General features: G+C 41.5%; 1 protein-coding gene across 1 annotated transcript in view; it reads left to right on the top strand.

Moving 5' to 3' along the window:
• LOC108183562 (NLR family CARD domain-containing protein 3-like) overlaps window positions 1-26,075 on the top strand; it is a 163,471-nt gene that overhangs the window by 49,477 nt on the left and 87,919 nt on the right. Inside the window, exon 8 of the mRNA XM_087248506.1 lies at window positions 17,362-17,554. Coding sequence (XP_087104632.1) covers window positions 17,362-17,554 — 193 coding nt within the window. The remainder of the gene's footprint in view (window positions 1-17,361; window positions 17,555-26,075) is intronic.

Here is a 26,075-nt window from a genome sequence, read left to right as displayed (position 1 = left end):
AGCGCCACCTTATGGCCAATAGTGCTTGGCCCCTTAATTGCTGCTTGCAGCTATATTTATTATTATTATTCTTCTTCTTCTTCTTCTTCTTCCGTTTCTTCCGCCGGATTTGAATGGCAGCCCATATAGGCGTATGCGGGAAAGTTGTATAATTTGGCACAATGATAGAGGCCAGTATTAACATTAATCAGGCCAATTATGAAGTCTCAAAATCAAACTCTCTAGCGCCACCACTTGTCCAAACTTTCACTTATGTTTATCATCATAACTTTTGAACCGAATGGGCTACAATAAAAATTCTTTTTTCCTCTGATTCCTTGGCTCAGTCCGATTCAAACGCACCCTATGACGTCATTTTCCGTCATGAATTTTTTCGCGCTATTTTAAATTTTTCGAAAAACCTATTTGATCGAACTCGTCCTAGGCCGTGTCTCCGATTTTCACCAAAATTGAATCACATGATGTACAGACCATGCCAACCAAAAGTTATGGAATTCAAGTTGATTACACCAACCGTTTTTGTTTAACTTGCGAACTAATTTAACGTAGAACTTGCAAAAATGGACTTGAGGCGATATCTCTGTAACGCATTCACCGATTCACACCAAACTTGGTGTGTGTTATGACAACTAGGGTCTAAGGTTAATTGCGGAGTTTCGGCGCACTGCCCCCTAGTGGTCCGGAGATACTAAAAACTTGCTTTTTGGCTTATAACGTCTCAACCTTTCGTCCGAAACTCATGAAACTGGTCTCATTACATCCGGCAGAGCATGCCGAGTCGAATGATGTCTGATTTTCACAGGTCAGCCATTTTGGGCGTCGCCCATTTCGATTTTTGCCCAAAAATGCTATATTTTACCAACACATTCACATATCATTACAAAACATGGTATGCATCTTCAACCCCATGCCCTGAAAGTACTCAAAAACGTCTGGAACAGCGCCACCTTATGGCCAATAGTGCTTGGCCCCTTAATTGCTGCTTGCAGCTATATTTATTAGGGGCCAAGCACCGTAGGTGCGTAGGCACCTATTGCTTTCGTTAGTGTTCTTATTATTATTAGGGGCCAAGCACCGTAGGTGCGTAGGCACCTATTGCTTTCGTTAGTGTTCTTATTATTATTATTATTATTATTATTATTCTTCTTCTTCTTCTTCTTCCGTTTCTTCCGCCGGATTTGAATGGCAGCCCATATAGGCGTATGCGGGAAAGTTGTATAATTTGGCACAATGATAGAGGCCAGTATTAACATTAATCAGGCCAATTATGAAGTCTCAAAATCAAACTCTCTAGCGCCACCACTTGTCTAAACTTTCACGTATGTTTATCATCATAACTTTTGAACCGAATGGGCTACAATCAAAATTCTTTTTTCCTCTGACTCCTTGGCTCAGTCCGATTCAATCCCACCCTATGACGTCATTTTCCGTCATGACTTTTTTCGCGCTATTTTAAATTTTTCGAAAAACCTATTTGATCGAACTCGTCCTAGGCCGTTTCTCCGATTTTCACCAAAATTGAATCACATGATCTACAGACCATGCCAACCAAAAGTTATGGAATTCAAGTTGATTAGACCAACCGTTTTCGTTTAACTTATGAACTAATTTAACGTAGAACTTGCGAAAATGGACTTGAGGCGATATATCTGTAATGCATTCACCGATTCGCACCAAACTTGGTGTGTGTTATGACAACTAGGGTCTAAGGGTAATTGCGGAGTTTCGGCGCACTGCCCCCTAGTGGTCCGGAGATACTAAAAACTTGCTTTTTGGCTTATAACGTCTCAACCTTTCGTCCGAAACTCATGAAACTAGTCTCATTACATCCGGCAGAGCATGCCGAGTCGAATGATGTCTGATTTTCACAGGTCAGCCATTTTGGGCGTCGCCCATTTCGATTTTTGGCCAAAAATGCTATATTTTACCAACACATTCACATATCATTACAAAACATGGTATGCATCTTCAACCCCATGCCCTGAAAGTACTCAAAAACGTCTGGAGCAGCGCCACCTTATGGCCAATAGTGCTTGGCCCCTTAATTGCTGCTTGCAGCTATATTTATTATTATTATTCTTCTTCTTCTTCCGTTTCTTCCGCCGGATTTGAATGGCAGCCCATATAGGCGTATGCGGGAAAGTTGTATAATTTGGCACAATGATAGAGGCCAGTATTAACATTAATCAGGCCAATTATGAAGTCTCAAAATCAAACTCTCTAGCGCCACCACTTGTCCAAACTTACACGTATGTTTATCATCATAACTTTTGAACCGAAAGGGCTACAATCAAAATTTTTTTTTCGTCTGATTCCTTGGCTCAGTCCGATTCAAACCCACCCTATGACGTCATTTTCCGTCATGACTTTTTTCGCGCTATTTTAAATTTTTCGAAAAACCTATTTGATCGAACTCGTCCTAGGCCGTGTCTCCGATTTTCACCAAAATTGAATCACTTGATCTACAGACCATGCCAACCAAAAGTTATGGAATTCAAGTTGATTAGACCAACCGTTTTTGTTTAACTTACAAACTAATTTAACGTAGAACTTGCGAAAATGGACTTGAGGCGATATCTCTGTAACGCATTCACCGATTCACACCAAACTTGGTGTGTGTTATGACAACTAGGGTCTAAGTTTAATTGCGGAGTTTCGGCGCACTGCCCCCTAGTGGTCCGGAGATACAAAAAACTTGCTTTTTAGCTTATAACGTCTCAACCATTCGTCCGAAACTCATGAAACTGGTCTCATTACATCCGGCAGTGCATGCCGAGTCGAATGATGTCTGATTTTCACAGGTCAGCCATTTTGGGCGTCGCCCATTTCGATTTTTGGCCAAAAATGCTATATTTTACCAACACATTCACATATCATTACAAAACATGGTATGCATCTTCAACCCCATGCCCTGAAAGTACTCAAAAACTTCAGGAACAGCGCCACCTTTTGGGCAAAAGTGCTTGGCCCCTTAATTGCTGCTTGCAGCTATATTTATTATTATTAGGGGCCAAGCACCGTAGGTGCGTAGGCACCTATTGCTTTCGTTAGTGTTCTTATTATTATTATTATTATTATTATTATTATTATTCTTCTTCTTCTTCTTCTTCTTCTTCCGTTTCTTCCGCCGGATTTGAATGGCAGCCCATATAGGCGTATGCTGGAAAGTTGTATAATTTGGCACAATGATAGAGGCCAGTATTAACATTAATCAGGCCAATTATGAAGTCTCAAAATCAAACTCTCTAGCGCCACCACTTGTCCAAACTTTCAGGTATGTTTATCATCATAACTTTTGAACCGAATGGGCTACAATCAAAATTCTTTTTTCCTCTGATTCCTTGGCTCAGTCCGATTCAAACCCACCCTATGACGTCATTTTCCGTCATGACTTTTTTCGCGCTATTTTAAATTTTTCGAAAAACCTATTTGATCGAACTCGTCCTAGGCCGTGTCTCCGATTTTCACCAAAATTGAATCACATGATCTACAGACCATGCCAACCAAAAGTTATGGAATTCAAGTTGATTAGACCAACCGTTTTCGTTTAACTTGCGAACTAATTTAACGTAGAACTTGCGAAAATGGACTTGAGGTCATATCTCTGTAACGCATTCACCGATTAACACCAAACTTGGTGTGTGTTATGACAACTAGGGTCTAAGGTTAATTGTGGAGTTTGGGCGCACTGCCCCGTAGTGGTCCGGAGATACTAAAAACTTGCTGTTTGGCTTATAACGTCTCAACCTTTCGTCCGAAACTCATGAAACTGGTCTCATTACATCCGGCAGAGCATGCCGAGTCGAATGATGTCTGATTTTCACAGGTCAGCGATTTTGGGCGTCGCCCATTTCGATTTTTGGCCAAAAATGCTATATTTTACCAACACATTCACATATCATTACAATACATGGGGTATGCATCTTCAACCCCATGCCCTGAAGTCCTTAAAAACTTCTGGAGCAGCGCCACCTTTTGGTCAAAAGTGCTTGGCCCCTTAATTGCTGCTTGCAGCTATATTTATTATTATTCTTCTTCTTCTTCTTCTTCCGTTTCTTCCGCCGGATTTGAATGGCAGCCCATATAGGCGTATGCGGGAAAGTTGTATAATTTGGCACAATGATAGAGGCCAGTATTAACATTAATCAGGCCAAATATGAAGTCTCAAAATCAAACTCTCTAGCGCCACCACTTGTCCAAACTTTCACGTATGTTTATCATCATAACTTTTGAACCGAATGGGCTACAGTCAAAATTCTTTTTTCCTCTGATTCCTTGGCTCAGTCCGATTCAAACCCACCCTATGACGTCATTTTCCGTCATGAATTTTTTCGCGCTATTTTAAATTTTTCGAAAAACCTATTTGATCGAACTTGTCCTAGGCCGTGTCTCCGATTTTCACCAAAATTGAATCACATGATCTACAGACCATGCCAACCAAAAGTTATGGAATTCAAGTTGATTAGACCAACCGTTTTCGTTTAACTTACGAACTAATTTAACGTAGAACTTGCAAAAATGAACTTGAGGCGATATCTCTGTAATGCATTCACGGATTCACACCAAACTTGGTGTGTGTTATGACAACTAGGGTCTAAGGTTAATTGCGGAGTTTCGCCGCACTGCCCCCTAGTGGTCCGGAGATACTAAAAACTTGCTTTTTGGCTTATAACGTCTCAACCTTTCGTCCGAAACTCATGAAACTGGTCTCATTACATCCGGCAGAGCATGCTGAGTCGAATGATGTCTGATTTTCACAGGTCAGCCATTTTGGGCGTCGCCCATTTCGATTTTTGGCCAAAAATGCTATATTTTACCAACACATTCACATATCATTACAAAATATGGTATGCATCTTCAACCCCATGCCCTGAAAGTACTCAAAAACGTCTGGAGCAGCGCCACCTTATGGCCAATAGTGCTTGGCCCCTTAATTGCTGCTTGCAGCTATATTTATTAGGGGCCAAGCACCGTAGGTGCGTAGGCACCTATTGCTTTCGTTAGTGTTCTTATTATTATTATTATTATTATTATTATTATTCTTCTTCTTCTTCCGTTTCTTCCGCCGGATTTGAATGGCAGCCCATATAGGCGTATGCGGGAAAGTTGTATAATTTGGCACAATGATAGAGGCCAGTATTAACATTAATCAGACCAAACATGAAGTCTCAAAATCAAACTCTCTAGCGCCACCACTTGTCCAAACTTTCACGTATGTTTATCATCATAACTTTTGAACCGAATGGGCTACAGTCAAAATTCTTTTTTCCTCTGATTCCTTGGCTCAGTCCGATTCAAACGCACCCTATGACGTCATTTTCCGTCATGAATTTTTTCGCGCTATTTTAAATTTTTCGAAAAACCTATTTGATCGAACTCGTTCTAGGCCGTGTCTCCGATTTTCACCAAAATTGAATCACATGATCTACAGACCATGCCAACCAAAAGTTATGGAATTCAAGTTGATTAGACCAATCGTTTTCGTTTAACTTGCGAACTAATTTAACGTAGAACTTGCAAAAATGGACTTGAGGCAATATCTCTGTAACGCATTCACCGATTCACACCAAACTTGGTGTGTGTTATGACAACTAGGGTTTAAGGTTAATTGCGGAGTTTCAGCGCACTGCCCCCTAGTGGTCCAGAGATACAAAAAACTTGCTTTTTGGCTTATAACATCTCAACCTTTCGTCCGAAACTCATGAAACTGGTCTCATTACATATGGCAGAGCATGCCGAGTCGAATGATGTCTGATTTTCACAGGTCAGCCATTTTGGGCGTCGCCCATTTCGATTTTTGGCCAAAAATGCAATATTTTACCAACACATTCACATATTATTACAAAACATGGTATGCATCTTCAACCCCATGCCCTGAAAGTACTCAAAAACGTCTGGAGCAGCGCCACCTTATGGCCAATAGTGCTTGGCCCCTTAATTGCTGCTTGCAGCTATATTTATTATTATTATTCTTCTTCTTCTTCTTCCGTTTCTTCCGCCGGATTTGAATGGCAGCCCATATAGGCGTATGCGGGAAAGTTGTATAATTTGGCACAATGATAGAGGCCAGTATTAACATTAATCAGGCCAATTATGAAGTCTCAAAATCAAACTCTCTAGCGCCACCACTTGTCCAAACTTTCACGTATGTTTATCATCATAACTTTTGAACCGAATGGGCTACAATCAAAATTCTTTTTTCGTCTGATTCCTTGGGTCAGTCCGATTCAAACCCACCCTATGACGTCATTTTCCGTCATGAATTTTTTCGCGCTACTTTAAATTTTTCGAAAAACCTATTTGATCGAACTCGTCCTAGGCCGTGTCTCCGATTTTCACCAAAATTGAATCACATGATCTACAGACCATGCCAACTAAAAGTTATGGAATTCAAGTTGATTAGACCAACCGTTTTTGTTTAACTTGCGAACTAATTTAACGAAGAACTTGCGAAAATGGACTTGAGGCGATATCTTTGTAATGCATTCACCGATTCACACCAAACTTGGTGTGTGTTATGACAACTAGGGTCTAAGGTTAATTGCGGAGTTTCGGCACACTGCCCCCTAGTGGTCCGGAGATACAAAAAACTTGCTTTTTGGCTTATAACATCTCAACCTTTCGTCCGAAACTCATAAAACTGGTCTCATTACATCCGGCAGAGCATGTCAAGTCGAATGATGTCTGATTTTCACAGGTCAGCAATTTTGGGCGTCGCCCATTTCGATTTTTGGCCAAAAATGCTATATTTTACCAACACATTCACATATCATTACAAAACATGGTATGCATCTTCAACCCCATGTCCTGAAAGTACTCAAAAACTTCAGGAGCAGCGCCACCTTTTGGGCAAAAGTGCTTGGCCCCTTAATTGCTGCTTGCAGCTATATTTATTATTATTATTATTATTATTCTTCCGTTTCTTCCGCCGGATTTGAATGGCAGCCCATATAGGCGTATGCGGGAAAGTTGTATAATTTGGCACAATGGTAGAGGCCAGTATTAACATTAATCAGGCCAATTATGAAGTCTCAAAATCAAACTCTCTAGCGCCACCACTTGTCCAAACTTTCACGTATGTTTATCATCATAACTTTTGAACCGAATGGGCTACAATCAAAATTCTTTTTTCCTCTGATTCCTTGGCTCAGTCCGATTCAAACCCACCCTATGACGTCATTTTCCGTCATGAATTTTTTCGCGCTATTTTAAATTTTTCGAAAAACCTATTTGATCGAACTCGTCCTAGGCCGTGTCTCAGATTTTCACCAAAATTGAATCACATGATCTACAGACCATGCCAACCAAAAGTTATGGAATTCAAGTTGATTAGACCAACCGTTTTCGTTTAACTTACGAACTAATTTAACGTAGAACTTGCGAAAATGGACTTGAGGCGATATCTCTGTAATGCATTCACCGATTCACACCAAACTTGGTGTGTGTTATGACAACTAGGGTCTAAGATTAATTGCAAAGTTTCGGCGCACTGCCCCCTAGTGGTCCGGAGATAATAAAAACTTGCTTTTTGGCTTTTAACGTCTCAACCTTTCGTCCGAAACTCATGAAACTGGTCTCATTACATCCGGCAGAGCATGCCGAGTCGAATGATGTCTGATTTTCACAGGTCAGCCATTTTGGGCGTCGCCCATTTCGATTTTGGCCAAAAATGCTATATTTTACCAACACATTCACATATCATTACAAAACATGGTATACATCTTCAACCCCATGCCCTGAAAGTACTCAAAAACGTCTGGAGCAGCGCCACCTTATGGCCAATAGTGCTTGGCCCCTTAATTGCTGCTTGCAGCTATATTTATTATTATTCTTCTTCTTCATCTTCTTCTTCCGTTTCTTCCGCCAGATTTGAATGGCAGCCCATATAGGCGTATGCGGGAAAGTTGTATAATTTGGCACAATGATAGAGGCCAGTATTAACATTAATCAGGCCAATTATGAAGTCTCAAAATCAAAGTCTCTAGCGCCACCACTTGTCCAAACTTTCACGTATGTTTATCATCATAACTTTTGAACCGAATGGGCTACAATCAAAATTCTTTTTTCCTCTGATTCCTTGGCTCAGTCCGATTCAAACCCAACCTATGACGTCATTTTCCGTCATGAATTTTTTCGCGCTATTTTAAATTTTTCGAAAAACCTATTTGATCGAACTCGTCCTAGGCCGTTTCTCCGATTTTCACCAAAATTGAATCACATGATCTACAGACCATGCCAACCAAAAGTTATGGAATTCAAGTTGATTTGACCAACCGTTTTCGTTTAACTTGCGATTAAATTTAACGTAGAACTTGCGAAAATGGACTTAAGGCAATATCTCCGTAACGCTTTCACCGATTCACACTAAACTTGGTGTGTGTTATGACAACTAGGGTTTGAGGTTATATGCGGAGTTTCAGCGCACTGCCCCCTAGTGGTCCGGATATACAAAAAACTTGCTTTTTTGGCTTATAACGTCTCAACCTTTCGTCCGAGACTCATAAATCTGGTCTCATTACATCCGGCAGAGCATGCCGAGTCGAATGATGTCTGATTTTCACAGGTCAGCCATTTTGGGCGTCGCCCATTTCGATTTTTGGCCAAAAATGCTATATTTTACCAACATATTCACATATCATTACAAAACATGGTATGCATCTTCAACCCCATGCCCTGAAAGTACTCAAAAACTTCTGGAGCAGCGCCACCTTTTGGGCAAAAGTGCTTGGCCCCTTAATTGCTGCTTGCAGCTATATTTATTATTCTTCTTCTTCTTCTTCTTCTTCTTCCGTTTCTTACGCCGGATTTGAATGGCAGCCCATATAGGCGTATGCGGGAAAGTTGTATAATTTGGCACAATGATAGAGGCCAGTATTATCATTAATCAGGCCAATTATGAAGTCTCAAAATGAAACTCTCTAGTGCCACCACTTGTCCAAACTTTCACGTATGTTTATCATGATAACTTTTGAACCGAATGGGCTACAATCAAAATTCTTTTTTCCTCTGATTCCTTGGCTCAGTCTGATTCAAATGCACCCTATGACGTCATTTTCCGTCATTAATTTTTTCGCGCTATTTTAAATTTTTCGAAAAACCTATTTGATCGAACTCGTCCTAGGTCGTTTCTCCGATTTTCACCAAAATTGAATCACATGATCTACAGACCATGCCAACCAAAAGTTATGGAATTCAAGTTGATTAGACCAACCGTTTTTGTTTAACTTGCGAACTAATTTAACGTAGAACTTGCGAAAATGGACTTGAGGCGATATCTCTGTAACGCATTCGCCGATTCACACCAAACTTGGTGTGTGTTATGACAACTAGGGTCTAAGGTTAACTGCGGAGTTTCGGCGCACTGCCCCCTAGTGGTCCGGAGATACTAAAAACTTGCTTTTTGGCTTATAACGTCTCAACCTTTTGTCCGAAACTCATGAAACTGGTCTCATTACATCCGGCAGAGCATGCCGAGTCGAATGCTGTCTGATTTTTACAGGTCAGCCATTTTGGGCGTCACCCATTTCGATTTTTGGCCAAAAATGCTATATTTTACCGACACATTCACATATCATTACAAAACATGTTATGCATCTTCAACCCCATGCCCTGAAAGTACTCAAAAACGTCTGGAGCAGCGCCACTTTATGGCCAATAGTGCTTGGCCCCTTAATTGCTGCTTGCAGCTATATTTATTATTATTATTAGGGGCCAAGCACCGTAGGTGCGTAGGCACCTATTGCTTTCGTTAGTGTTCTTATTATTATTATTATTATTAGGGGCCAAGCACCGTAGGTGCGTAGGCACCTATTGCTTTCGTTAGTGTTCTTATTATTAGGGGCCAAGCACCGTAGGTGCGTAGGCACCTATTGCTTTCGTTAGTGTTCTTATTATTATTATTATTATTAGGGGCCAAGCACCGTAGGTGCGTAGGCACCTATTGCTTTCGTTAGTGTTCTTATTATTAGGGGCCAAGCACCGTAGGTGCGTAGGCACCTATTGCTTTCGTTAGTGTTCTTATTATTATTATTATTATTATTATTATTATTCTTCTTCTTCTTCCGTTTCTTCCGCCGGATTTGAATGGCAGCCCATATAGGCGTATGCGGGAAAGTTGTATAATTTGGCACAATGATAGAGGCCAGTATTAACATTAATCAGGCCAATTATGAAGTCTCAAAATCAAACTCTCTAGCGCCACCACTTGTCCAAACTTTCACGTATGTTTATCATCATAACTTTTGAACCGAATGGGCTACAATCAAAATTCTTTTTTCCTCTGATTCCTTGGCTCAGTCCAATTCAAACGCACCCTATGACGTCATTTTCCGTCATGAATTTTTTCGCGCTATTTTAAATTTTTCGCAAAACCTATTTGATCGAACTCGTCCTAGGCCGTGTCTCCGATTTTCACCAAAATTTAATCACATGATCTACAGACCATGCCAACCAAAAGTTATGGAATTCAAGTTGATTAAACCAACCGTTTTTGTTTAACTTGCGAACTAATTTAACGTAGAACTTGCGAAAATGGACTTGAGGTGATATCTCTGTAACGCATTCACCGATTCACACCAAACTTGGTGTGTGTTATGACAACTAGGGTCTAAGGTTAATTGCGGAGTTTCGGCGCACTGCCCCCTAGTGGTCCGGAGATACTAAAAACTTGCTTTTTGGCTTATAACGTCTCAACCTTTCGTCCGAAACTCATGAAACTGGTCTCATTACATTCGGCAGAGCATGCCGAGTCGAATGATGTCTGATTTTCACAGGTCAGCCATTTTGGGCGTCGCCCATTTCGATTTTTGGCCAAAAATGCTATATTTTACCAACACATTCACATATCATTACAAAACATGGTATGCATCTTCAACCCCATGCCCTGAAAGTACTCAAAAACGTCTGGAGCAGCGCCACCTTATGGCCAATAGTGCTTGGCCCCTTAATTGCTGCTTGCAGCTATATTTATTATTATTATTATTCTTCTTCTTCTTCCGTTTCTTCCGCCGGATTTGAATGGCAGCCCATATAGGCGTATGCGGGAAAGTTGTATAATTTGGCACAATGATAGAGGCCAGTATTAACATTAATCAGACCAAACATGAAGTCTCAAAATCAAACTCTCTAGCGCCACCACTTGTCCAAACTTTCACGTATGTTTATCATCATAACTTTTGAACCGAATGGGCTACAATCAAAATTCTTTTTTCCTCTGATTCCTTGGCTCAGTCCGATTCAAACCCACCCTATGAAGTCATTTTCCGTCATGAATTTTTTCGCGCTATTTTAAATTTTTCGAAAAACCTATTTGATCGAACTCGTCCTAGGCCGTGTCTCCGATTTTCACCAAAATTGAATCACATGATCTACAGACCATGCCAACCAAAAGTTATGGAATTCAAGTTGATTAGACCAACCGTTTTTGTTTAACTTGCGAACTAATTTAACGAAGAACTTGCGAAAATGGACTTGAGGCGATATCTCTGTAATGCATTCACCGATTCACACCAAACTTGGTGTGTGTTATGACAACTAGGGTCTAAGGTTAATTGCGGAGTTTCGGCACACTGCCCCCTAGTGGTCCGGAGATACAAAAAACTTGCTTTTTGGCTTATAACATCTCAACCTTTCGTCCGAAACTCATAAAACTGGTCTCATTACATCCGGCAGAGCATGTCAAGTCGAATGATGTCTGATTTTCACAGGTCAGCCATTTTGGGCGTCGCCCATTTCGATTTTTGGCCAAAAATGCTATATTTTACCAACATATTCACATATCATTACAAAACATGGTAAGCATCTGGCACAATGATAGAGGACAGTATTAACATTAATCATACCAAATATGAAGTCTCAAAATCAAACTCTCTAGCGCCACCACTTGTCCAAATGTTCATGTATGTTTATCATGATAACTTTTGAACCAAATGGGCTACAATCAAAATTCTTTTTCCCACTGATTCCTTGGATCAGTCCGATTCAAATGCACCCTATGATGTCATTTTCCGTCATGAATTTGTTCACACTATTTTAAATTTTTTGAAAAACCTATTTGATCGAACTCGTCCTAGGCCGTTTCTCCGATTTTCACAAAAATTGAATCACATGATCTACAGACCATGCCAACCAAAAGTTATGGAATTCAAGTTGATTTGACCAACCGTTTTCGTTTAACTTGCGATCAAATTTAACGAAGGACTTGCGAAAATGGACTTGAGACAATATCTCCGTAATGCATTCACCGATTCACACCAAACTTGGTATGTGTTATGACAACTAGGGTCTGAGGTTACATGCAGAGTTTCGGCGCACTGCCCCCTAGTGGTCCGGAGATACTAAAAACTTGCTTTTTGGCTTATAACGTCTCAACCTTTTGTCCGAAACTCATGAAACTGGTCTCATTACATTCGGCAGAGCATGCCGAGTCGAATGATGTCTGATTTTCACAGGTCAGCCATTTTGGGCGTCGCCCATTTCGATTTTTGGCCAAAAATGCTATATTTTACCAACACATTCACATATCATTACAAAACATGGTATGCATCTTCAACCCCATGCCCTGAAAGTACTCAAAAACGTCTGGAGCAGCGCCACCTTATGGCCAATAGTGCTTGGCCCCTTAATTGCTGCTTGCAGCTATATTTATTATTATTATTCTTCTTCTTCTTCCGTTTCTTCCGCCGGATTTGAATGGCAGCCCATATAGGCGTATGCGGGAAAGTTGTATAATTTGGCACAATGATAGAGGCCAGTATTAACATTAATCAGGCCAATTATGAAGTCTCAAAATCAAACTCTCTAGCGCCACCACTTGTCCAAACTTTCACGTATGTTTATCATCATAACTTTTGAACTGAATGGGCTACAATCAAAATTTTTTTTTCCTCTGATTCCTTGGCTCAGTCCGATTCAAACCCACCCTATGACGTCATTTTCCGTCATGAATTTTTTCGCGCTATTTTAAATTATTCGATAAACCTATTTGATCGAACTCGTCCTAGGCCGTGTCCTAGGCCAAAATTGAATCACATGATCTATAGACCATCCCAATAACGCATTTACCGATTCACACCAAACTTGGTGTGTGTTATGACGCCTAGGGTTTGAGGTTACATGCAGAGTTTCGGCGCACTGCCCCCTAGTGGTCCGGAGATACAAAAAACTTGATTTTTGGCTTATAACGTCTCAATATGCATCTGGCACATTAATAGAGGACAGTATTAACAATAATCATACCAAATATGAAGTCTCAAAATCAAACTCTCTAGCGCCACCACTTGTCCAAATGTTCATGTATGTTTATCAAAACTCTTTTTTCCCCTGATTCCTTGGCTCAATCCAATTCAAATGCACCCTATGACGTCATTTTCCGTCATGAATTTTTTCGCGCTATTTTAAATTTTTTGAAAAACCTATTTGATCGAACTCGTCCTAGGCCGTTTCTCCGATTTTCACCAAAATTGAATCACATGATCTATAGACCATGCCAACCAAAAGTTATGGAATTCAAGTTGATTTGACCAACCGTTTTCGTTTAACTTGCGATCAAATTTAACGAAGAACTTGCAAAAAAGGACTTGAGAACATATCTCCATAACGCATTCACCGATTCACACCAAACTTGGTGTGTGTTATGACAACTAGGGTTTGAGGTTATATGCAGAGTTTCGGCGCACTGCCCCCTAGTGGTCCGGAAATACAAAAAACTTGCTGTTTGGCTTAAAACATCTCAACCTTTCGTCCGAAACTCATAAAACTGGTCTCATTACATCCGGCAGAGCATGTCGAGTCGAATGATGTCTGATTTTCACAGGTCAGCCATTTTGGGCGTCGCCCATTTCGATTTTTGGCCAAAAATGCTATATTTTACCAACATATTCACATATCATTACAAAACATGGTATGCGTCTGGCACAATGATAGAGGACAGTATTAACATTAATCATACCAAATATGAAGTCTTAAAATCAAACTCTCTAGCGCCACCACTTGTCCAAACTTTCACGTATGTTTATCATGATAACTTTTGAACCGAATGGGCTACAATCAAAATTCTTTTTTTCTCTGATTTCTTGGCTCAGTCCGATTCAAACCCACCCTATGACGTCATTTTCCGTCATGAATTCACATATCATTACAAAACATGGTATGCGTCTGGCACAATGATAGAGGACAGTATTAACATTAATCATACCAAATATGAAGTCTTAAAATCAAACTCTCTAGCGCCACCACTTGTCCAAATGTTCATGTATATTTATCAAAACTCTTTTTTCCCCTGATTCCTTGGCTCAGTCCAATTCAAATGCACCCTATGACGTCATTTTCCATCATGAATTTTGTCGCGCTATTTAAAATTATTCGAAAAACCTAGTTGATCGAACTCGTCCTAGGCCTTTTCTCAGATTTTCACCAAAATTGAATCACATGATCTACAGACCATGCCAACCAAAAGTTATGGAATTCAAGTTGATTTGACCAATCGTTTTCGTTTAACTTGCAATCAAATTTTACGTAGAACTTGTGAAAATGGACTTGAGACGATATCTCCGTAACGCATTCACCGATTCACACCAAACTTGGTGTGTGTTATGACAACTAGGGTCTGAGGTTATATGCAGAGTTTCGGCGCACTGCCCCCTAGTGGTCCGGAGATACAAAAAACTTGCTTTTTGGCTTATAACGTCTCAACCTTTCGTCCCAAACTCATAAAACTGGTCTCATTACATCTGGCAGAGCATGCAGAGTCGAATGATGTCTGATTTTCACAGGTCAGCCATTTTGGGCGTCGCCCATTTCGATTTTTGGCAAAAAATGCTATATTTTACCAACACATTCACATATCATTACAAAACATGGTATGCATCTTCAACCCCATGCCCTGAAAGTCCTAAAAACTTCTGGAGCAGCGCCACCTTTTGGTCAAAAGTGCTTGGCCCCTTAATTGCTGCTTGCAGCTATATTTATTATTATTATTCTTCCGTTTCTTCCGCCGGATTTGAATGGCAGCCCATATAGGCGTATGCGGGAAAGTTGTATAATTTGGCACAATGATAAAGGTCAGTATTAACATTAATCAGACCAAACATGAAGTCTCAAAATCAAACTCTCTAGCGCCACCACTTGTCCAAACTTTCACATACGTTTATCATCATAACTTTTGAACCGAACCAAATTTCTTTTTTTCTCTGATTCCTTGGCTCAGTCCGATTCAAATGCACCCTATGATGTCATTTTCCGTCATGAATTTGTTCACACTATTTTAAATTTTTTGAAAAACCTATTTGATCGAACTCGTCCTAGGCCGTTTCTCCGATTTTCACAAAAATTGAATCACATGATCTACAGACCATGCCAACCAAAAGTTATGGAATTCAAGTTGATTTGACCAACCGTTTTCGTTAAACTTGCGATCAAATTTAACGAAGGACTTGCGAAAATGGACTTGAGACAATATCTCCGTAATGCATTCACCGATTCACACCAAACTTGGTATGTGTTATGACAACTAGGGTCTGAGGTTACATGCAGAGTTTCGGCGCACTGCCCCCTAGTGGTCTGGAGATACAAAAAAACTTGCTTTTTGGCTTATAACATCTCAACTTTTCGTCCGAAACTCATAAATCTGGTCTCATTACATCCGGCAGAGCATGTCGAGTCAAATGATGTCTGATTTTCACAGGTCAGCCATTTTGGGCGTCGCCCATTTCGATTTTTGGCCAAAAATGCTATATTTTACCAACATATTCACATATCATTACAAAACATGGTAAGCATCTGGCACAATGATAGAGGACAGTATTAACAATAATCATACCAAATATGAAGTCTCAAAATCAAACTCTCTAGCGCCACCACTTGTCCAAACGTTCATGTATGTTTATCATGATAACTTTTGAACCAAATGGGCTACAATCAAAATTCTTTTTTCCCCTGATTCCTTGGCTCAGTCCAATTCAAACGCACCCTATGACGTCATTTTCCGTCATGAATTTTTTCGCGCTGCTTTAAATTATTCGAAAAACCTATTTGATCAAACTCGTCCTAGGCCGTTTCTCCGATTTTCACCAAAATTTAATCACATGATTTACAGACCATGCCAACCAAAAGTTATGGAATTCAAGTTGATTTGACCAACCGTTTTCGTTTAACTTGTGATCACATTTAACGTAGGACTTGCGAAAATGGACTTGAGACGATATCTCCGTAACGCATTCACCGATTCACACCAAACTTGGTGTGTGTTATGACAACTAGGGTCTAAGGTTAATTGCGGAGTTTCGGCGCACTGCCCCCTAGTGGTCCGGAGATACTAAAAACTTGATTTTTGGCTTATAACGTCTCAACCTTTCGTCCGAAACTCATGAAACTGGTCTCATTACATCCGGCAGAGCATGCCGAGTCGAATGATGTCTGATTTTTACTGGTCAGCCATTTTGGCCGTCACCCATTTCTATTTTTGGCCAAAATTGCTATATTTTACTAACACATTCACATATCATTACAAGACATTGTATGCATCTTTAACCCCATGCCCTGAAAGTACTCAAGAACTTCTGGAGCAGCGCCACCTTTTGGCCAAAAGTGCTTGGTTATTCTTTTTATTTGTGTGGGAGCTTTATTGTTTGTGTGAACGTTACCATTTTTTACCTAAATTCTATACTTTCTCGCTTTGTGTATCGTTGTGTGTTAGTCATTAAATTATTTTAATCCAAGTGGATTTGTCTTTGTTTTCCCTCACAAAAACAATCACTTTTACGGTAAAATATTTTCTTTTTGCTACCAGCTTTATTCAAGTTTATTAAAACTTAAATTATTCCCTTACTTCACAAGAATTATTATTCCCTTTTCAAATAAATAGACAATCAAATTAGTTTATTAAGTCATATGGACAAATTCATTGTTGTCTTTATTCAGCTACATTTAACTGTAAGTTAAATCTACATATTTATAATTAAATAATAACTTGTTATTGTTAATTATTAACATTCATAAATTTGAGCTAATTCCATTAAAACAGGTATTTGTTTTCTAACTGCTCCTTAGTTTCTTAAGCATTTTATCTTATCAAAAGCACGCGTTAATCTTTCAATGTGATTTTTGTTTTTAACTGTTGTAGCTGTGAAATTTCTGAAATCATATAGTATAGTGATATGGAAGTGTAATATGCTCAACCTGCCTGGATGCCTTTAGCTGTGTTTATCTGGAAAAATAACTTTAAAATGTCCATCAGCTAATCAGAATCAAGCATTTAACTGACTCATAGTATAATGTATTTTCAATTATTGAGTGGTTTGTTGATGTACAACTGTATGCAAATGTTTCGGTTAAATGTTGTTTGTCTTGTTTCTTCAACTGCAGAATCTTGAGAGCAAAATGTTCAGATTTCTGAAGAATGAACTGGAAAAGTTTAAGAAAATCTTACAAGAAAACAGACAAGAGTTTGTAAAGGACTTTATTGAGAACAGAAGCAGAATCACAGAATCAGCTCTTGATCTCACACTCTTCTTCCTGAGAGAGATGAAGCAAGATGAAGCTGCTGATGCTCTCAAGGGTAAGAGACTCATGGCCATCTTTCAGACTGTCACTTACAAATAGCATAAACACTCAAGTTTAATTATAAGATTTTTAGGTGGGTTTTCACTAAGGGTATAAAAATACACATATTCGTATTGAACCATTCGGTACGAGACTTTCGGTTCGTTACGCATTACAAAATGAATGATTCGATTCAGACTAACATCTAAAAAGATAAGAGAGAATAAGTACAAAATATAATGTTTTCAGTGCAACAACGCTCAACATGGCATCCCAAATGACGTGGCAGACAAAAGCGTGAAGGCAGCATTTCATGTTAAACAGTAGAACATCGCTTTTGAACTCAGATTATCAGGGCCGGCCCTAACCAATTTGGCGCCCTGTCACATCACAGTAAATTCAACTGCTAGTGTACATATAACAAACGTATTAGCTTTTTCTTGGACATTCTTTTATTTAAACAAAGCAATTGTACATTCAAAACACTTAGAAGTTTTTGCAACAGTGGGACTGAGAAACCTCAGCAGGACATCTGAAGACAGAAGAGGAATCCCAGTTGTTAACATGCACGTTTAAAAAATTGTGCAGCCCTCATGCATGGTGAAAGCTGATCTTATTTTAACCTAACATGCTATGAAGCAGAAAGGAGGGATGAAAAGTCAGGGAGGTAGGATTAGGCCTAAAAAAAATCATGAGTCGGTTTTAAAAGACAACAGATAATTCTCATTCATTCACTCATTTTCTTTTCGGTTTTATTTAATCAGGGGTCACCACAGCGGAATGAACGGTCAACTATTCCAGCATGTTTTACACAGTGGATGCCCTTCCAGCTGCAATGCAGTACTGGGAAACATCCACACATAAATGCCAACTGAATTAAGTTAATAGGCTATTCCTGCAAAGGACTTCTTAAAGGGCCATGACACGCCCTTGTTTCAGCAGGGTGTTTTCACACCTCTACTTTGGAAAAAGTCAGAAAAGTGGATGTGTCCAGCTCTGTTTAGGGGGTAGTGTCGGAGGAACTAAGGAGGGATGGTGTGGAAGTGTCTATTTGGGCACGTGCGAGTTTCAGAGTCAAAATACACACCCACACGGGAGAAAGTGACTATGTTTACATGGACATCTGTAGTCGAATTATTTGCCAAATTATTGAATGGTGGACTTTAACTGCAGTTTGGCTCTTTCATTCAGGGAATTCATTCATGCCCCTCACGACAAACGAGATATTTGATTGCTCTAAGCGTGTATTTTTCATGCAATGTTTGATACCGCACGGAGAATGAGAGAAAAAAACCCTCCGCATTTCCCGGAAACTTAGATTCACACGGCAGGTAGTGTCAGAAAGCCGCTTGTGCTATTCCGGTCACAAAATGCGGTGAAAATCCTACACGAGCTGGGCTCTCACAAAGAGAAAATGAAAACAAAACTGCAGCAAACTATAAAAGCAACACTTCACACTTGTTTTGCCAATACAACGTGGTGTCTCTGTCGTGTAAACACTGTGACAGTAATGAATATTAAAGTTGACCAATAGAGCACGCTGATTGGTTTGAACCAAGCTTTACTCATGCATTAATGCAGCACACTCTGAGTCGTAATAAGGCCCACTCTGGTACAGACGTCCAGTCTACACGCTGGAATACACACTATTATCTCATGTCCATGACGATTCAAAAATTAGTTTCAAACCGGAAGTACAAATTAGCTTGAAATAACGCAAAAGCAACCCATTTACACGTTTTAGTGAAATATAGGTGTCCTAATAGTGCTTTTAGCAGTGTGGGACACATATACGACTGTCAACAGCTCAAAAAATGTCTTTTGGTGTTTCGTGACCCTTTAAATTATCTTAGCATACCACTCCAATTGTGTCTTTGTTACAGTTACATTTAGGACAATTTTCTGTTATTTATTTAGAATATTAATTGTTTAATAATAATAATAAATAACAACAATCATAATAATACTTTTTTATTTAAAATAAATATTTTTATTCATTTATTTATAACAGATATTATAAATACATGGGGGATGAGAGGCTTTTGTGTACAGGCCATGATCCGTCCAATGCAAAAGACAGTGATGACATCAGAATACAACTATGAATAATTCTGAATAATTTCTAAATGAAATTATGAGTTTATTAATTATGCTATACACATATTCTTGTGCTTTTTCATTGACTACATATAAATAGACTATTTTCAAATAAAAAAAATGTGTCATTATCAGATTCTCTCGCATATTCAACATGTAGGGCAGATATACTGGCACTCACAATCAGTAAATGTTTATTCTCACAGAGAAGGCTCACACTGTGGACACAGGCATAGTCAATCTCTCCAATGTCTCTCATCAAAATATTACCTGAACATTCATCTTTACACAACCTCATTTTATCTCCAAAAAGATTATAAAATTCCTTGAATTTGTGGACTTACTAGTCCAGTCATTATCCATTCTGAATGTTGACTGGATTTAAAAATAACTTTTCATTAAAACCATATTTGTGCTTACTGTATATTGACTTAATATAATATGCAACTCCAAGCAACATTATTACAACATTTTTGCTATTACATCATTTAATTACTAGAATTTTACTCTTTTACACACTCTTTACACTCTCCAAACGTAACCCCCAAAATCAGAAGCTTATCTGGGAACAGTTCATCCTACAGACGCTTCCGTCAGTCAGCATGCGTACTGTCGGCTAAACTAATTCAGAGGTTGCGACGATCAACGCACAGCTTTATTGGAAAGAAAGTGAATGCAGATGTTTTTATATTCATTTTAATGTGCTTTCAAGCCAAAATAAAGCGAAAGCACAATTCTCTTGAACAGCTCTTGCAATCATATCACGACAACGGCTCTGTATTGATGGTACTTTCACTTTTCATATAAAGATTAAACATATGGGGGAGAATATGGGAAATTACTTTGACATTTGAGATTTGACAGTGTCATGCTAATTGTTAATGGCGTTATCAATTCTTGTTCAGATACAGCAAAATAATCATCTTTATTGTAACATTACTCCCCTCTTCTTTCTTTTTTGCCTCCCCTGCGCACCAGACAGTTTGGGACATCTTGACATGCCGAGCTTGTTGACCCATCAAAAGAAATAACACTGTAAAGTCTAATTATTCAGGGGGGGTCTTAGGCAATATCATCATTATTATTAGTAGTAGGCTTTGCACTTTACAACTAAATTAATGTTGGCTTATTCCTTTCTGAAGTAATACCATAGTTTTAAGAATAGCGGAATTAATTTTTTTCTTCCCTCATTTTTGGCGCCCCCTTGGATGTGCGGCGCCCTTAGCATTTGCCTATACTGCCTATGCTACGGGCCGGCCCTGCAGAATATCACTTTATTAAAGCATGCACTCATTAACAATCTTGCTGCCTTCTGTGTCAGCTTGCTCGTGCTGGCTCCGTCCCCGTTGCCCCAGCAACCCTGGACCTCGACACAAAACAGCCAATCTTAATAACCTGTTCACATATCACCACACCCGCCCACCTCCAAACACTACTCCAGTCAGGCACGCGCCACACTAGCTCGCAAAATGGCTAGTAACGTTAATGTAATCCCAGACATCCAAAGTCTCCCGGAGGTTTCAGGAGTCTCCTGCAAATGCATAGAGACTCCCAGCTCAAATCAAAATCAAATCAGGCCTTTATTTGTCACATACACTTTCGTATAGTGAAATTATACAAAAATAATACGTCGCACACCCCTCTCCACCGCATCCTTCCCAGCTCTTCAGGTACGTTAGGCACAACTCACCCGAGTCGCTCAGGTACATCGCACGCACACGCCTCCATTGCTCTTCAGATACGTCGTGCACCATCACCACCACCAAGAGAGTGGTGGAAAAAAACAAAGAAATCTTCTGCTATGACAGTAAGCTATTTTAGCAGTAATGTTTGAGCATATCAACTCATTTACACCTGACATCACGGAATCAGCAACTGGAACTGGAACAGCATTCAGGCAATTCCTACAGATTCGAACAGGGCAAAACAAATCACAGAGGCGATCAGCACATTTATAGCTGTGGATATGAGAATCCTTTATCTTTAGTGGAAATGTCGGGTTTTAAGAAAATGTTAAATGTAATAGAACCCAGTTACATTATTCCTTCACAAGCCCATTTCAGTCAGATAATTCCTGCTTTCAGATCCACTAAAATGGCAGGTGACAGTGAAATTAAGCAGATCTGTGCTGTCTGAAGAAAAGGTGGACACTCATCTTTCTGAAAATAAAAAAAAATTAATTAAGTTGATTGAAACTGAGTTCCATAATTATTTTATACTAGGTTCTATATTTTTTTTTTATAGGAAGCTTGGTTTTGAGTATAAAGAAGGGTTTGTTTTATTTGCTGCTAAGCAGAAACCCAAGACGTATAGCTCTATCTCTGTTTAAAGTAAAAGAAAAGAAAACAAGATCATACTTTAATGATGTTAGTTTTAATACGTTAAAAAAATTAAAATTAGAGAAATCCTCTGGCTTTTTTCTTTTTTTGCTGTATCGAAAACATACATAACCGTGACACCACTGTGTCGTATTGAACCGTTACACCCCTAGTTTTCACATAAACATATGCTTTTTTTATACTTAAAATAAGACAGACAACTTTTTTTAACTAATTTTTCATGGAAATGCTATAGGGGAATTATTCCACTTATGGGAATTTTCGTTCAGAAAGCCAATCGTCTGAAAGGGTTTGTACAGGCATATGAAATGCCATATAAATTGGTAGCGTCAGCTTGCGCACCAGATGCTTGTTGAAATCAATTTATCATAAAAGCACAACGAAAACAAAAAGTGGGACTGATACCCACAGCTAAGGGACAGTCATTATGGCGATGCTATATAGCATTTCCGTTACATTAGTAACCAGAGTGTTCCTCTTGGAATAGGGAACTCTAATGCTTTAGTGAAATTATTCCACTTATGGGAAATGTCTGGAAAACGCCATAATGACTGCACCTTACCTCCGCCTCTGAGAGGTTTGCCAGGCAAGTGTGAGTGCACCTGCATCATAGAGAGGTGCGGTCTTCCAACAGGTTCCCTGGCCCTTACTTATCCCACTTCAAGGAAGATTTACAGATTAAGATATATTTTTCAGGAGCCGCAAGCGTCTAGATAATTTCTAGGAATTAAAATACTACAGTACGTTGGGAAAGCGTGCAGTCCCGATAGGGAGGATGCTGCGGAGGCCACCTGCTACCCAATGGGGAGATATGATGGCAGAATATATGGACTAGCCCTGAGAAGGAGGAGTACGCATATAATAAGATGGCTAGCGGAGAGGGAAGACACGGGTCAGCCTGTGGGGTTTGGGTGGGGGGGGGGCTGCACCGCGGCTCAATAAGCATTTAGGATCGCCTAGTGGGGATCACGCATATCGGGCACCTATACCCAAAATGCGGGCTGACCAGAGGGCAGATCTACAATGTAATGGGCCATGGAGTGACTCCTCCGCTGAGTGTGCTGGGGGCCTCAGAGGAATCTGCAGGGCTCACCTAAGTGGTAAACTTTACTGACAGAGTGAATTAGCGCATGTATCTCAGTGTTAGGGAGTATGGCGCAGCAAGCGTGTTTCAACACCTTAACTGAGTTGTTTCCTCAATTACCAAGGGTTACATCATACCCTTGAGGAAACTGGCTCCACTCGCAGATTGTAAAACCTTGCAAATGTATTAGGTGTCGCCCAGCCCGCAGATCTACAGATGTCTGTTAGAGAGGCGCCATGTGCACGCGCCCAAGAGGATGCGATGCTCCAAGTGGAGTGCGCACGCACTCCTGGGGGACATGACTCACCCTGGCTCTAGTAAGCGAAGGAGATGGCATGCACTATCAAGTGGGCTAACCTCTGTTCCGATATGACACTTCCCTGCTGCCGACCACCATAACAGACAAAGAGCTGCACAGAAGAGTGCGGTCCAGATAAATTCGCAAAGCGCGAACTGGACAAAGTAATGAAAGGGTTGGTTCTGCCTCCTCTGGGGGCAGCGCTTGCAGGCTCACTACCTGGTCTTTAAACTGTGTGGTAGGAACCTTGGGCACATATCCCGGGTGGGGTGTCAGGAGAACGTGAGAGAAAGCCGGCCCGAATTCCCTTGCATGAGTCACTGACCAAAAATGCCTCCAATTCCCCGACCCTCTTAATCGATGCCAACACGACCAACAGAGCTCTCTTTAGGGACAGAAATCTTAAAGATACTGAGTCAAGTGGTTCGAAGGGATCTGTACGCAGGCTTGTGAGAACGAGGGCGAGATCCCAAGAGGGCATGAGAGGGGGGCGGGGTGGATTAATTCGCCTAGCGCCTTTGAGGAACCGGATGATGAGGTTATGCCTTCTCACGATGCTGCCAGCCACCGTGTAATGATAAGCAGCGATGGCAGCCATGTAAACCTTGAGTGTGGAGGGCGACAGCCTGCTCTCCAGGTTCTCTTGGGGAAAAGAAAGCACAACGCTGATCTGGCAATTTTGAGGGTCTTATATGCGAGAGATGCGCCATTCAGTGAATAGACTCCACTTCAGGGCGTAGGCGCGCCTCGTGGAGGGGGCTCTAGCCTGACTGATGGTATTAACCACCGCAGTCGGTAGGTTACCCAAGTCTTCTTTGCATCTAAGGACCACACGTGGAGGTTCCATAGATCAGGGCGAGGGTGCCAGATGGTGCCCTGTCCCTGAGAGAGTAGGTCCTCTCTCAAAGGGATCTGCCAGGGGAGGGCCGTCGCGAGGAGGGAGAGCTCTGACATCCAGGTCCGGTTGGGCCAGAGGAGCACAGGGGTGAGTTTGCTCTTTTCTCAGTTGACCTGAAGCCTCAACAGGTGGAGGAGCCAGAGCACTTTTTCTCTGTGCAATATCAATTGCTCCCGAGAGTGGGCTAAAATCAGCCAGTCATCATGATAATTGAGTATGCGGATGCCCGGGGGCCGCAGCGGCGCTAAGGCTCCCTCCACAAGCTTGGTGAAGACCCGCAGAGACAGAGAGAGCCCGAAGGGGAGGACTTTGTATTGCCAAGCTCAACCTTTAAACACACACTGCAGAAACTGACAGTGGTGTGGAAGAATGGAGATACGGAAGTACGCGAAAGGAGACTGTCCTCCCAGCGCTTGTGAGCCACTGGCGAAATGTACAGAACCTGCGAGCTGGAAGGCAAAGCATCCCAGGCTGGCAGAGTTCGGGCTGTCACATCCGGGGAAGTGGAAAAGTACTTTTTCATTGATGTTTGCGTGGCACTGAAAAGTGCCATTGGAAATGGGGCCCTGCCCTCCAGCGGGAAAAGAGCAAATTCCCTCTTCTCCGGATGACCTGTCTCATGGACGCTTTGCGGTCTGTTTACCGGACTTAACGCCACCCTGGGCTGTCTGCTTTCAAGGTGCCCGACACGCCCCCTTCGCTGGACCCGCTTCGGCGAGGAGCAGCAGATGTGGATGGCTCGCCGGGCAGAGCGGGCTTATGGTCCCGCCGATAGATGACATTACCCATTGCATCAGACTGCTCACTCACCGCCTTGAATTCCTGGGTGAATTCCCTTAAATTTCCTTTAGTGGTCTGAAGAGCATAGTCGGTTGTGGTGCGGAGCTCAAGTAGCAAGCTTGGGTCGAACCCACCCTCGTGCAGCTGAGCCAGCGTCTGTGCTTGGTAGCACTGGTAGGTGGCCATAGCATGCAAGGCAGAAACAGCCTGGCCCGCAGCCTTGTAAGCTTTGGCTCCGAGGGAGGCAGATAACCTACAGGCTTTGGAGGGGAGACAAGGCGGACCCCGCCAAGAAGAGGCGCCACGCGGACAAAGATTGACCGCAATGGCGCACTCGACCTGAGGAATCGCCTCATACCCCCTGGCTGCTCCACCATCAAGAGTGGTGAGGGTGGAGGGACTCGCAGCATGGGCAGGAAAAGGTGCCCTCCAGGCCTACTGTGCACCTATGGGAAGAAGGGGACGAGAGGCTACGAAGTCTTGGCCCTCTTGTCCTCTACATAGCACCATCCAGTCGGTCCGGCCGCAGAGCTGGGGAATAAACTATCTCCAACCCCACGGCCGAAGCAGCCCGGGAAAGCATGGCTAACATGTCTGTTTCAGGATCCGTTTTGACAGCGCTCACCTGCCCGGAGGGGGAGAGCGGGTCTGGATCTTCGTCGGACAATGAAAGCCCACCGTCCGATGCAGCAATGGACGTCTGGTCCCCAGTGTCATCGTAAGGGCTACCATCTGGTTAGACGGATCGCTTGCTCCGCTCGAAGCTTGGATGGAGAGCTTGGAGGAGTGGTAGGTCCGTGGGCCCGGAGGCGACAGATAATCTCCCACTGGAACCCTCAGACCTGCCCTGGGATGGTTCGCCCTTTTGCAAGGGCTAGCCGCAATCTTAACTGCGCAATAGACATGGCATCGCAATGACGACATGAACTGCCCGCCAGCACCGCATTAACATGCTGGACCCCCAGACATGCAACGCAGTGCTGGTCCTCATCATCCGGGGACAGGAAACCACCGCATCCAGAAACAAACGGTTGAAGCGCC

This window comes from Danio rerio, chromosome 4 (genome assembly GCF_052040795.2).
Source record: "Danio rerio strain M-AB ecotype USA chromosome 4, GRCz13ab, whole genome shotgun sequence".
In the NCBI taxonomy this organism is placed as follows: domain Eukaryota; kingdom Metazoa; phylum Chordata; class Actinopteri; order Cypriniformes; family Danionidae; genus Danio; species Danio rerio.
This window is presented reverse-complemented; position numbering and strand designations above follow the sequence as displayed.